We start from the raw sequence: 12036 nt of genomic DNA, 5'->3' as shown, positions 1-12036 counted from the left end.
GTCCAAGGATATGAAAACCTTTGAATCTCCTGATAAAAATAACCATATTGCTTTACAGAAAAGTCAAACCCATTAATATCCCACTTTCAGTATGTGAGTATACTTGTTTTTCTGTGACATTAAAGCATTAAGAACTATAATTATTTTATACTAAGGTATTAAGACAAACATTATTTCATTGTTATTTTAATTTTTGGCTTTTCATTACTTGCAAGGTTGCATACTTTATATGTTAAACAGGTCTATAATTTTCTCTACTGAAAACTGCCTATTCCTGTCACTTGCTCATTTATCTTCTTGTGTGACAGTGTTTTTCTTACTGAGTTCTATGAACACAATACACACGAAGAATATGCAGCATTTCTTATCAAAATGTGCTGTAAATATTGTCCCAATTTATTTAATTACAACTATAATAAATTTTAAGTCAATTTATTTAAACTAAAAACAACAACAGCAGTTCGTTCATTTCTTCCACCCACCATCCTCTGCCTCTGGCAACCACCAATCTATTATATGAGCTTAGTTGTTTAAACTAAAAAAAAATTTTTTTTAGATTCCACATATAAGAGAGAGCATATTTTTCTCTGACTTATTTCACTTAGTATAATGCCCTCGAGGTCCATCCATGTTGCTGTAAGTGGCAAAATTTCATTCTTTTTGTGACTGAATAATATTCCATTGTATGTGCATATCACAATTTCTTTATTCTTTTATCCATTGATGGACTCTTAGTCTCCATATCTTGGCTGTTGTAAATACTGCTGCAATGAATATGTGGGTGCATATATATTTTCAAATTAGTGTTTTTGCTTTCTTTGGGTAAATACCCAGAAGTGGAATTGCTGGATCATATGGGAGTCCTATTTTTAATTTTTTGAGGAATCTCCATACTGTTTTCCACAGTGGCTACACCAAATTACATTCCTACCAACAGCCCACAAGTTTTCTCCTTTCTCCACATCCTTGCCCAACACTTGTTATTTCTAGTCTTCTTGATGATAGCCATTCTAACATGATATATGTTAGAAATATATACTAGAATATACTAGAAATATATATATTTCTAGTCTTCTTGATGATAGCCATTCTAACGAGATGATATCTCGTTATGGTTTTGATTTGCATTTTTCTGATGATTAAGGATGTAGAGTATCTTTTCATGTACCTGTTGACCATTTTATATGTCTTCTTTAGAACAATGTCTATTTAGATCTGCCCATTTTTTAATCAGGTGGTTTACTTTTTTGCTATTGAGTTGTATGCGTTCTTTATATGTTTTGGATATTAGCCCCTTATCAACTATATAATAATTTTTACGTACACTTTTTTATGTAACCAAATATGTCATACTTTCCTTTTATAGCTCCTTACATTGTTTTATTTGCTGATCATTACAGAGCTGCAATAGCATGCTAAAGATAAGATATGCTGTGACTCAGACTCACTCCCAACAAATCAAGAGTTGTTTGTTGTGAACAAAATTTTGCAGGAAAAGTTCATCAGTAAATGAGAATATTTGCTCAGTCTAAATCATCTTTAGCTACATGTTATGTAAATTCTGTTGAAGAGTCTTAACCACCCTAATGAATCGTGTCTCAAATCTATACCATTGAGTCCTCTTACAGCCATAGTTCAAAACATATGGTCATTATTAAATTGATAGGCTCACTTATCTCATGATCATTTGTTTAATACTTCTATCAACAAATATTTGCTGAGCACCTACTCTGAACATGGTCAGATTGAAAAGCATCCCAGTTTCAGACAAGCACATGCCCTAAATTAAGATTCAATACCTAACAGGCATATTTAAGTGACTTGTTATATGACAAACATCTAGATGGGCTGGCTCTTCTCCCTCCATCTGTTTGACATTTGGGGTCATTAGCGATAAGGGTCCAATGAGGAGTAGGTGAAAAAAATGAGAAACAAAGCGTGGGTCATTAGGTGGCATAAACAAAGCTGCAAAACACGTTGTGGAGTAAATCATGTCCAGCCTGGAGCTAGAGTCTGGAAATAAGCTTTGTGAAGTCTATTCAGACTTCTTCTCCTAAAGGCAATCATGACAAGCCCGTTTTTGACTCACCTTCAAAATAGCCTCTATCATCCTCTTCCAACTGCATTTCTTTAGAATTAAAAATTAGATTTGAATTTGGATTTAAAGCATAATCAAGGACTTGTTCACTGCAGGACATTTTAAAAGTCCTCAAGATCTTGAAAAAGAAAAGGCAGCCAAGAACAAAGAAACGCAAGTGTGGAAGATATTCCTCTTTTCTAACAAAGAAAAGAAAGAACAATGTGAATACTAACCCTGCCACAACCCTCCGTTTCCTGCCCAGGCTGATTTCTGAGGGGCACCTCTTTGGCCATTTCATGGGCTCCTTTGTAAGTTTTATTGAGACCAGAAACAACAGAACGCCTTAAATAAGGGGAATGACTCAGCCCCTTTGTTCGTCGGTAACCTCAGTCAGTGGCTCTTGGCTTAAAAATTCCATGACACTTGTCCTGTTCCCAATCAGATGTGAGATTCAACTCCCTAAAATCATCACAGTCTTTGTGGGACCCCCTTGTGATCCTCACTGTACACTTCAATTTGCGGACTCTTTGCATCCATGTTTCCCACAACCTCCACAGAGTGTAGACCTGCATCTACTCCTCCTATTTCCCCATGTGGGCTGCTGAACAAAGTGCCTGAAGAATTGAAGTGAGACCAATAAATTTACTCTCTCATACTCTGTCTCTACCTTTTCTCATCTCCCCCGATTCTACCGGACCTGAGAATTAAAATAAGGAAAAATAAAAACATTGCTTAAAGAGGGGAAATAAACAAGGCCAGATTCTTCTCCAACCCGGTTCAATCACAACCCAGGCATGTGCTTTCAACAGCAGAAAAGAGAAAATCTTTACCAGGCAAATAACAAACTACCCTGCAGGGTGGTCTGATGCTTCTGAAGCTTATAGACCAGAACACTAGGATCACATGTACAGACTGCTGCATAGTTTACTTAGAGTGGGTCAAAAGTCACCCTTCTGAGTGATACTCCCTTCTGAATGTTCTGAATATTGGAATGCATAGGGCTCTTCCCTTCTCTCCTGCCAGGATCATCCAGATTAAGTGTGAGACATCACTGGCTGACTGTTGGCTGGATAAAACATGTGCTCAAATAAGATGGATTATCTGACCATCATTAAATAATAGAATTCCTTGAATTCTACAGTTTAGCTATCATAACCACTAACAAGTATTTGGTCCTTGCTATACGCTTGGCTCTGTGCTAATCACAGAGAAAATAAAGGTAAGTAAAACACATCCTTACACTTGGGAACTCACAGTTAAGTAGGGGAGATAGACCAGTTTAACAGAAACTCAATGCAATGCAATACACACTACAAAAAAACAAAGAAAAAGTACCTCTGAAATACTACAAAAACACTTTGTCAAACACTAAATAGGAAGTGATCAACTTAACCTAGGGTTTGCTGACGAAAACTCATTAAGCACCTCCTATGATTCAGGCACTGTGCCAGGCACTGGGGAGAGAGAAGTGAACATAGCTCCTATCTTCATATGCTGTAAGTTGAGCTGGACTGACAAACCTAGAACAAATAAATACATAAAGTACAATTATAAATAGTGGAAAATGCCACGAGGAAAAGAACAGGGTGGTATGATAGGGAATGTTCAAGAGAACTAAGTAAAATCTGGAAATCAAGGAGAGACTTTTAGAGGAAATGACATTACAGTTAAGACATGAGAGAGTATGCATGAAGCAGGACAGGAGTTGGGTAAGAGGGTTCTAGGCAGGGAAAACAGAATGAGTAAAGACTTTCAGATGAGAACAAATTTGAACAAGAATCCCATATGGCTTAAGCATAGTGAACAAAGTGGGGCATTGCAGAAGGTGGAAATTGAGAAGCTGGGATCAGACAGAGCAAGACCTGGTAGGCTAACTAAGGAAGCTGAATTTCAGTCAAAGTGCAGTGGGACGCCATTGAGGCATCTAGAATGGTGGATAAAATCCCTCCCAAATGACTCTGAATCCTTACAATGTGCTTAGCTTACATGGCATGGTGCTGCACAGACAGACACTATTTGATCCCTGGCTCCAGCCTCTTAGTAGCACTCTCCTTCTCTCCTCTGGACCCCCTAGCTCTTATTTTCAGTGGTGCGTCTCCTCCCTGAGAATTTAACTACCCCCCTCCATCCCCTCCCTTCCCCACCACCATATGCATTATTTCTTGTACCTGTGTCCTCAGAATCCCCTTCAGCTAAGGGTGGTCCTCTACCTGATACCATGCTTTCCCCCTGTACCTTCCTGGAAACCCTCCTCATACTCTTGACCTCCCTCCCTTCCTTCAGACTCTCCTACTCCACCTCTCTGACTCTCCCTAGCTCTTTCCTCTATGATTAGCATAGACTGTGTTGATGGGTGAAATGGGTGGATAGGATCACAGATTCCTTGAATCTGGTAGTGACAATAAAAGAAGTGCTTATAGTCTTTTCTTTGAGAGTATTTTCTAACCTAGCTGCAAATAAGAAATATTTGCATTATTGTAGAATCTATTTCACAGCCTACATCCTCATTTCCTGTTTGGTAGTTCTACAATATTTCTAACAGCTTTTTTTTCTGGAAAGTGTGGTAGAGATACCTAGTGTTCTTCCACATCTGGTTTTCCTCTCCTTCTGGGCACATGAAAGAATTAGACTCCCCTTCCCTTTGCACCAAGGCAGGGTCATGTCACTGGCCAATAGGCAGTGTGCAAAGTGGCACGTGTCACTTCTGAGCCAATGCATTTAAGTGCAGCACGTGTCTCTCTGGAGCCCTCTTCCTCTGCCACGTTAACCAGGGAGGTCTCATGTTGTAAATGGTCAGGTAGAGTTGCCACATAGAGGAGAGTTACTGAGTCACCTTGAGCTGCAGAAGACTTGAATTTGGTGCTGACATTTAGTGATGCTTGTTACCACAGCATATCATGCCTATTCTGACTAATAGAGAAAGATGGGAGAACTAATCACTCTCTTCACACATTATACTTATTTCCTTGTAACCATTCTAATTATGATTTCATAGGTGAGTTTGTTCCTATTTTTTAATAAATTTATCTATTTTATTTTATTATTTATTTTTGGCCGCATTGGGTCTTTGTTGCTGCGCGCAGGCTTTCTCTAGTTGCGGCAAGTGGGGGCTACTCTTCATTGTGGTGCGCAGGCTTCTCATTGCGGTGGCTTCTCTTGTTGCGGAGCCTGGGCTCTAGGCATGTGGGCTTCAGTAGTTGTGGTATGTGGGCTCTAGAGTGCAGGCTCAGTAGTTGTGGTGCACGGACTTAGTTTCTCCACAGCATGTGGGATCTTCCCGGACCAGGGCTCAAACCCGTGTCCCCTGCACTGACAGGCGGATTCTTAGCCACTGCCCCACCAGGGAAGCCCTATTGCCTAATTTTGATGGGAACTTTGTGTGACTGTTCTTGTTAATTAACTCTCCTCTGCCCCTAACCAATGTTCTTAAAGTAAATAATAATGACCATTTCACTGAGTTAATGTGACAAATAGTTGACTAGAAAATCAAAATGCATTCCACTCTCTTCCTTATTTTCTTCCTTCTGTCTTTTCTTCCTTCTTTCCTTGCTACCTTCCTCATTCCCTACTTCTCTGTTTTCTTTCTTTCTCATCCATTTCTATTCCTCTCTCCTTCCCACCCTTTGTAAACAATGGCTGCTCAATAAAAGCTACTGACATGTTAATTGATCACATAATCCCCAAAGTGCTAAATATTGTGTCCTCATCTTCCCCCCTTTATTTTTCCCTTCTTGTCCCACCCCAGGACCCCGATTCTGGCCCAGGCTAATTCCCTTTGTTCATTTATCTTCTGTGACATGGTCCAGGGGTGAATTCAGCCTGACAGTTTCGGGGGGATTTTGGGAGCCTCCACTTCCCAGAGACTCCTTTCGGGTTAGAAACCAAATATAGTCTAAAAGACTATACAGTGGAACCTAATCTCCCCAACCTTTCTTATACTTAATGCATACAAGGCCCTCTTCTATAAAAGTTCTACCATTACCATAATCAGAAACAGTCAGAGGATCACAAAAAACCTGTCAGGGGTAAGTCACAGAGCTTAAGAAATCTTACAGGTCTTTAGGCTCAGGGTGCCAACCTGAATTCCTCCTTCCTTCTATGAAGTGGTAACTGGACCAAAGGAGCAAGATTTTAAAGTGCAGTGAAAAGGATAAGGGATAAGCAAGTTTTAAGCTAGCCAAACCTGCTGGTACTGCATAGCAAGGATTGCATATAAGAAGCTGGTACTGGGCAACGGTGTTCATCTACATGACATCTATATGACTCTGGCCCCTGACCCTGAGTTCCTCCTTTATTCTTGAATTCACCTAGTTCCTGTCCCTTAACTTTGTCTCTAATCTTCAGCCCTAAACTCAACTGCTGTCCCTTTCAGCAGATGGTGCTTCTTGATTTAACTCTTCAAAGTCCTCTATGTGGCTTGTCTGTGTTTAGATGTTTCCTCTGGCTCCATTTGTTTTAGACCAATCCTCAGAAGCCCACCTTAACTCTGATCCTGGTAGAACAACCCAAGATGGAATTGGGCATATACGAAGAATGTATGAACAAATGTTTATAAAAAGTGAACGAAATGAAGCATTTAATGCAAAAGGCTACAGCGGGCTGGAGCTGGCTGGTACTGGCTCATGAGAGCCAGTTGTTAGGTTTTCAGGAATTTTGCAAGTCAGTTGTTAAACATTGATCACCATTATTAAAAATTAAGTTATCTAAACTTACAATTAAATAAATTATACTAAATTAAAGGGAATGCATAAGTAAAACTCATCAGTTCTTAATTATTTTACTACATTTTACTATATTCTATGCTTTAGTGGTCATCTGTGTCTAATGTATCTGTATGATAGGAATGCTATATAATGATGTGTCGTTGCCCATGTCACTCTAACTCTGCACTCAATGGCATCAGCCATGGTGAGAGTATTTACCCCATGGAAATCAGCAAATGCTAGAAAGGGGGTTCTTTCCTCCCCTCAAGCCTACTGTTGAATGCTTACCAGCACAGCACTGCAATAGGGTGCCAATGTCTTTCAGAAGTGGGTACTGAAGACAAAAGCATGGGGAAGGGGGAATATTTGCAGTTACTTCCCCAGAATCTATTCTCATGCTGTCCCCTTGTTAAGCAGGTTCCTGTTTCCCAACTATATAGTTTTCATGGTAACTTGCATTCGGCTGCAGAACTGGGTTTATTGTCTTAAGCCCAGTGGCTATCCCAAACTTCTGACTATGATCAGCCTGGTTCAAGGACGGATTCATCTTCTAAATCAGTCCAACTGTAGCCACTGAGGCTGATCTGAAGGACCTGTATTTGAGCTACCAGAAAATCTAACCTGCCATTCCTGCTAGACATGAACAAAGAAGTCTGTAACCCCAGAAGACACTGGTAGCCATCTTGGAACCACAAATGAAAGAGACTGCCCAAGAATGAATATAAACTGAAGAAGTAGAATGAAAAAATGGTAAGAGAAAAACTAGATTCTGGGCAGGTTTGGGTTGAAAACAATCTAATCTTAGACTTTCTGTAAGTCAAGGAATTTCCTTTGCCTTTAGTCTGATTAAATTGGACCTTCAGTTACTTGCACCAGAATGATTCCTTCCAGCTTCGTGACATGCAGTTTGTCTTTTAAAGGAGGTAACTGCAGGAAAAAGCAAATACTGTGTGTGTATATACACGTCTGACTCTTCAACCAAAGAGCAAGCTCTTTGGAGGCTGTAACTTTTTATTGCACACATTTGTATCTGTAGCTAACTTAACACTGTGCCCTGCACATAGTAGGGGGCAAGTAGTAGTAAGTGCTTAAAATAGGCTTGTTTAGTTGAATTGGTTAGCAAGTCAGAGAAGGGATTGTGCAAGAAGTAGAGTGAATCAGAGTAAATTCTGCTTGCTTTTCTTGGCTGACTGGCCAATTTGAATCCATCTGTTGTCATTTGTCAAGGTGCCAGGGGAAAAGGAATGAAGCAATATGGTTCTTGAGTCCAAGAGTCCTGTCTCTTAAATGGAGAAAGTTGGAGTTTTCTGCTGAAACACAGTGAAAATGTCATAGTCTTTAGTTAGCATAAACCCTAAGAAAACTCATGTGACCTACGTTTTCACGATGCCAAGTCTCTGGATAAAAATTAAAATGTGTGGTCAACACGCTCCTCAAAATCTATGCATGTGGCATCACATCAACAAATATCCAATTACTTAACTGGACTTCTCACTGTCTAGCCAGGGTTGTTTATGTCATTGAAAGTGATGGCAGCAAGTATGGCACTGTGGCGCTAAATGACACCAGTGCCTTATGATTCTGAGAGGGAGATAAGCATAAACACAGGCAAATCACATGAGTGTTTCAGGTACATTTCAAGGCAGAAAGAGGAAATAACCATAGAAATAGGGACGCTGCCTCTGTTTTCCCACTCCTTCCCTGTCTTCTCCTCCACTCCCCTATTTGACATACAATATCTCTTATTTATTTATATTAATTTTCTTTCCATGTCCCAGAATGTGAGCTCCAGGAAGGCAAGGATTTCTCTCTATTTTTGTTCACTGCTCTTTCTGTGAACAAAATAGACTCTGGCGAATGCTAAGTGCTCAATAAACATTTGATGAACAAATGAGATGGCCTGAAGGATGGCAATATGCTAAGCAATTCATAAATCAAAAACTAAGACGGCCTGGTGAAAAAAATACTTTTTTTCTAAATTAAATTAAAAGACGCAGTGACTTAATGAGTACTGGCTGGTTGAACTGCAATCTTTGTGATAACAAATAATTTGTTTAACTTTCTATCCCTTGGGTTCTGCACCCAGAAAACTGGAGATAACAGTGCCAGTCCCATATTCTTCAAAAACTTTTAAGTGTCCCAAAAGAGGCAATAGCTGTAAAGGTGTTAGGTTAAAGATGCAATGGAGGAGCTTAGCAAGGATGGGCTTTCATGAAATTAAACAATTATCTCAGTTGCCCATTGACTTATTAAACTGGCAAAATTCCATTTATCAGCTTTTGTTCCTATACATACTTGCAACCATACGTTAATCAGTTTTCTATATTCCTATTTATACCAAAGTATTAAAGTTATTGTAACTTTAATTAACCATTTCCAAACAAAACTGCAATTTCATACACTTCAAATTTTCCTTTAAAGCCATAAACTTTTTAATGCTAAAAATAGACATACCTACAGAATGCAATCTAACTGACATTCATTTTATTGTTTTGGAAACAATTTTAAATAGTGAAATGGCATTTCTCCAGGGTAATTACCCTTCCTCCCGATTCGTTAATAGCAAAACAGTCTGTCTGTTATGGGAATTCTATTTATCCTCTTCCCATTTTCTCCTTCAAGCTAAATTCTATTTTCCGGGGTCTCCTTACCAATCCTCAAAAAGAGACCCTGTACCTTTAATAGCACAGACCTGGTGAGAGGTTTCTTTCCAAACTTGTTCCCTGGCTTCCAAGTGACGAAACCAGCTGTAATTTGAGAGCAAAGAGATCCTCAGGATATCATTAGCCAAAGGAAAAGCTCCGCATTCCCACCCAGTCCAGGAGTTGAAATAGTATCAGAGGGCAAGAACCTTTCTCTCCAGCTACAGGCTCCATTTCCCAAGGAGCGAGGGGTAACTCAGAGAGCCAGAGTAGGGCGACGGAGCCAGCCAGCGTCCAGCCAGAGAGCTGCAGCAGGGGTTCCCCACCCGTGCCGGGATCCCGTCTGGAAGGAGCCGGCTGAGTTCCAGCCACCCGAGCGAGCGCAGGAGCTCAGAGCGAGGGTGCATCCTGGGCTGCGGGCGCGGCGGCTGCTACCCAGGCTCTGGTGCCGCAGCCACATGAAGCCAGTTGGGGAGGGGGTGCCAGGGTGCAGCGAGGCTACTGGGACTGAGGCTGACGCCGTCTCAGGGAGGCGCTGACTCCCTAGGGGACCCCCTTCCTCGTGCCTGGGCGAAAAGTCTTCTCCAGGGGTCCCCGGTCATCCTGAATATCCAGGATGGTGTTCATGAAGTTCCTCTGGATGGGTTTTCTGTGCCACCTGTGTCAGGGCTATTTCGATGGCCCTCTCTATCCAGAGATGTCCAATGGGTCTCTGCACCACTACTTTGTGCCCGACGGGGATTACGAGGAGAACGATGACCCCGAGAAGTGCCAGCTGCTCTTCAGGGTGAGTGACCAACGGCGCTGCTCTCAAGGGGAGGGGAGCCCAGCCAGCAGTCTGCTGAGCCTCACCCTGCGGGAGGAATTCACCGTGCTGGGCCGCCAGGTGGAGGACGCGGGACGCGTGCTGGAGGGCATCAGTAAGAGCATCTCCTACGACCTAGACGGGGAGCAGAGCTACGGCAAGTATCTGCGGCGGGAGTCCCACCAGATCGGGGATGCCTACTCCAACTCGGACAAGTCTCTCACTGAGCTGGAAAGCAAGTTCAAGCAGGGCCAGGAACAGGACAGCCGGCAAGAGAGCAGGCTCAACGAGGACTTCTTGGGGATGCTGGTCCACACCAGGTCCCTGCTGAAGGAAACGCTCGACATCTCCGTGGGGCTCAGGGACAAATACGAGCTGCTGGCCCTCACCATCAGAAGCCACGGGACCCGGCTAGGTCGGCTGAAAAACGATTATCTTAAAGTGTAGGTGGAAGGGCAAACTTCCAGGGAGAGGGAATCACATCAGACCCGTGGTGGAAGGTGGGGGACAGAGACGGGGCTTTTTCCCATATACTTATTACTTTCTATAACCAGATTTGCACTTGGAGAGTGATCTGATGTGATCTTAACAAGAAAGAAGTGAGAGTTGAGTGGTTTTAGTTTTGTACACTATTTATGTGATCGCTATTGATTTGTCACCTGGAAAGAAGAATTTAAAACCATGTCTCCTGCCTTTCCTAGAAGGGCTTTATATCTCTGCAGAGACACCTGTTTCAGCCACCTCTGAAAGGACACAGTTTATGCAGTAGGGACTGTTTAATCTTCCTCATCCTGAAGATTATGTGAAAATACCCAGGGAGCATGTGCACAGCTCCTTTCTGCCTTCAGCCTTCTCTCCTGGGCTCTGAAAGCTGTCAAAGTCGCCTGTTTTTCAGATGAGGTCAGAGGTGCTTCTCAGCATGCCTGGCAGAGGATGGAAGTTGCCGGTTTCTTCTCCTTTTCCTTCTTATTTATTAACCATGGTCTTTAGTTGTTTTCTTTTTGGTTTTGGATTTGGGTTTTTTGGTTTGTTTTTTCTTAAGTATTGGCTAGAAACTATATGCAAATCACCTTTTGCAGGGAGATGTCCGCTGTGCCTCTGTGGGTATGTGTAAGTTAAAGGGGTCACATTCAAGAAGTCTAAAGTTTGTGGTGATTATGCACTCCTGTGATATGCTGATTTGCTGTGTCTCTCATTGTGTGTCTGTGTCATCAGCACTGCAGTCCACTACAAAGAAGTAGGTAGATTGCCTTGACACCCCCCCAAATGCCTGTGATTTAGGTTACCAGTGTATTCTTTCTCATTTAAGGGTTTTGCTTCTGTTTGCTTATTGAAAATTTGTACTTCAAGTAGAGGGAATTTTAATTCTCATAACTCCTTAACTAAGTTTTATTATTCAGCCAATAAATATGTTCTCATATAATACCTGCTTATCTTCTAATTTATATTCATAACTTTCATACTGCAAAGAGGACCCAGTGCAAAAGGGAAGAGAAGGCTGGGATTGAAGCCAGTTTACTTAGAGTATATGATAAAGAAGACAGAGGGACCGCTACGTATTTGGCAATCCTCCCTTCCCTGGCCACCCTTACCATCCTCAAAAGGAAAAAATAAAATCTAGGCTGTGCCAAAACTTGATCTCTGCTGGTCTGCCTAAAAACTCCAATTTTCTCTGGTTTTCCCCTAGAATTAATTGGAAAAGTTTACGGCAAGGCTCAGAGCTTATATGCCCTCAGAATGCAGAGGGAAGGCTCCATTCTAAGCTGTAAGAATCACACTGATGTCTAATAACTTTGAAGACAGGTC

At 41.6% G+C, this 12036-nt stretch overlaps 1 protein-coding gene across 1 annotated transcript; it reads left to right on the top strand.

Moving 5' to 3' along the window:
* The first annotated feature begins 9584 nt into the window (after positions 1-9584).
* On the top strand, positions 9585-11655 carry FIBIN (fin bud initiation factor homolog). Its single transcript, XM_027115152.1, has one exon. The coding sequence runs from the start codon at positions 10042-10044 to the stop codon at positions 10675-10677; it is 636 nt and encodes a 211-aa protein (XP_026970953.1). The 5' UTR covers positions 9585-10041; the 3' UTR covers positions 10678-11655.
* The last annotated feature ends 381 nt before the right edge of the window (positions 11656-12036 follow it).

This window comes from Aethalodelphis obliquidens, unplaced genomic scaffold (genome assembly GCF_003676395.1).
Source record: "Aethalodelphis obliquidens isolate GAN/ISIS:26980383/991018 unplaced genomic scaffold, ASM367639v1 scaffold14, whole genome shotgun sequence".
Taxonomy (NCBI): Eukaryota; Metazoa; Chordata; class Mammalia; order Artiodactyla; family Delphinidae; genus Aethalodelphis; species Aethalodelphis obliquidens.
This window is presented reverse-complemented; position numbering and strand designations above follow the sequence as displayed.

What these genes read in the sequence shown, in the direction of transcription:
- FIBIN (XM_027115152.1), top strand. Translation starts at nt 10,042, where the DNA reads ATGGTGTTCATGAAGTTCCTCTGGATGGGTTTTCTGTGCCACCTGTGT.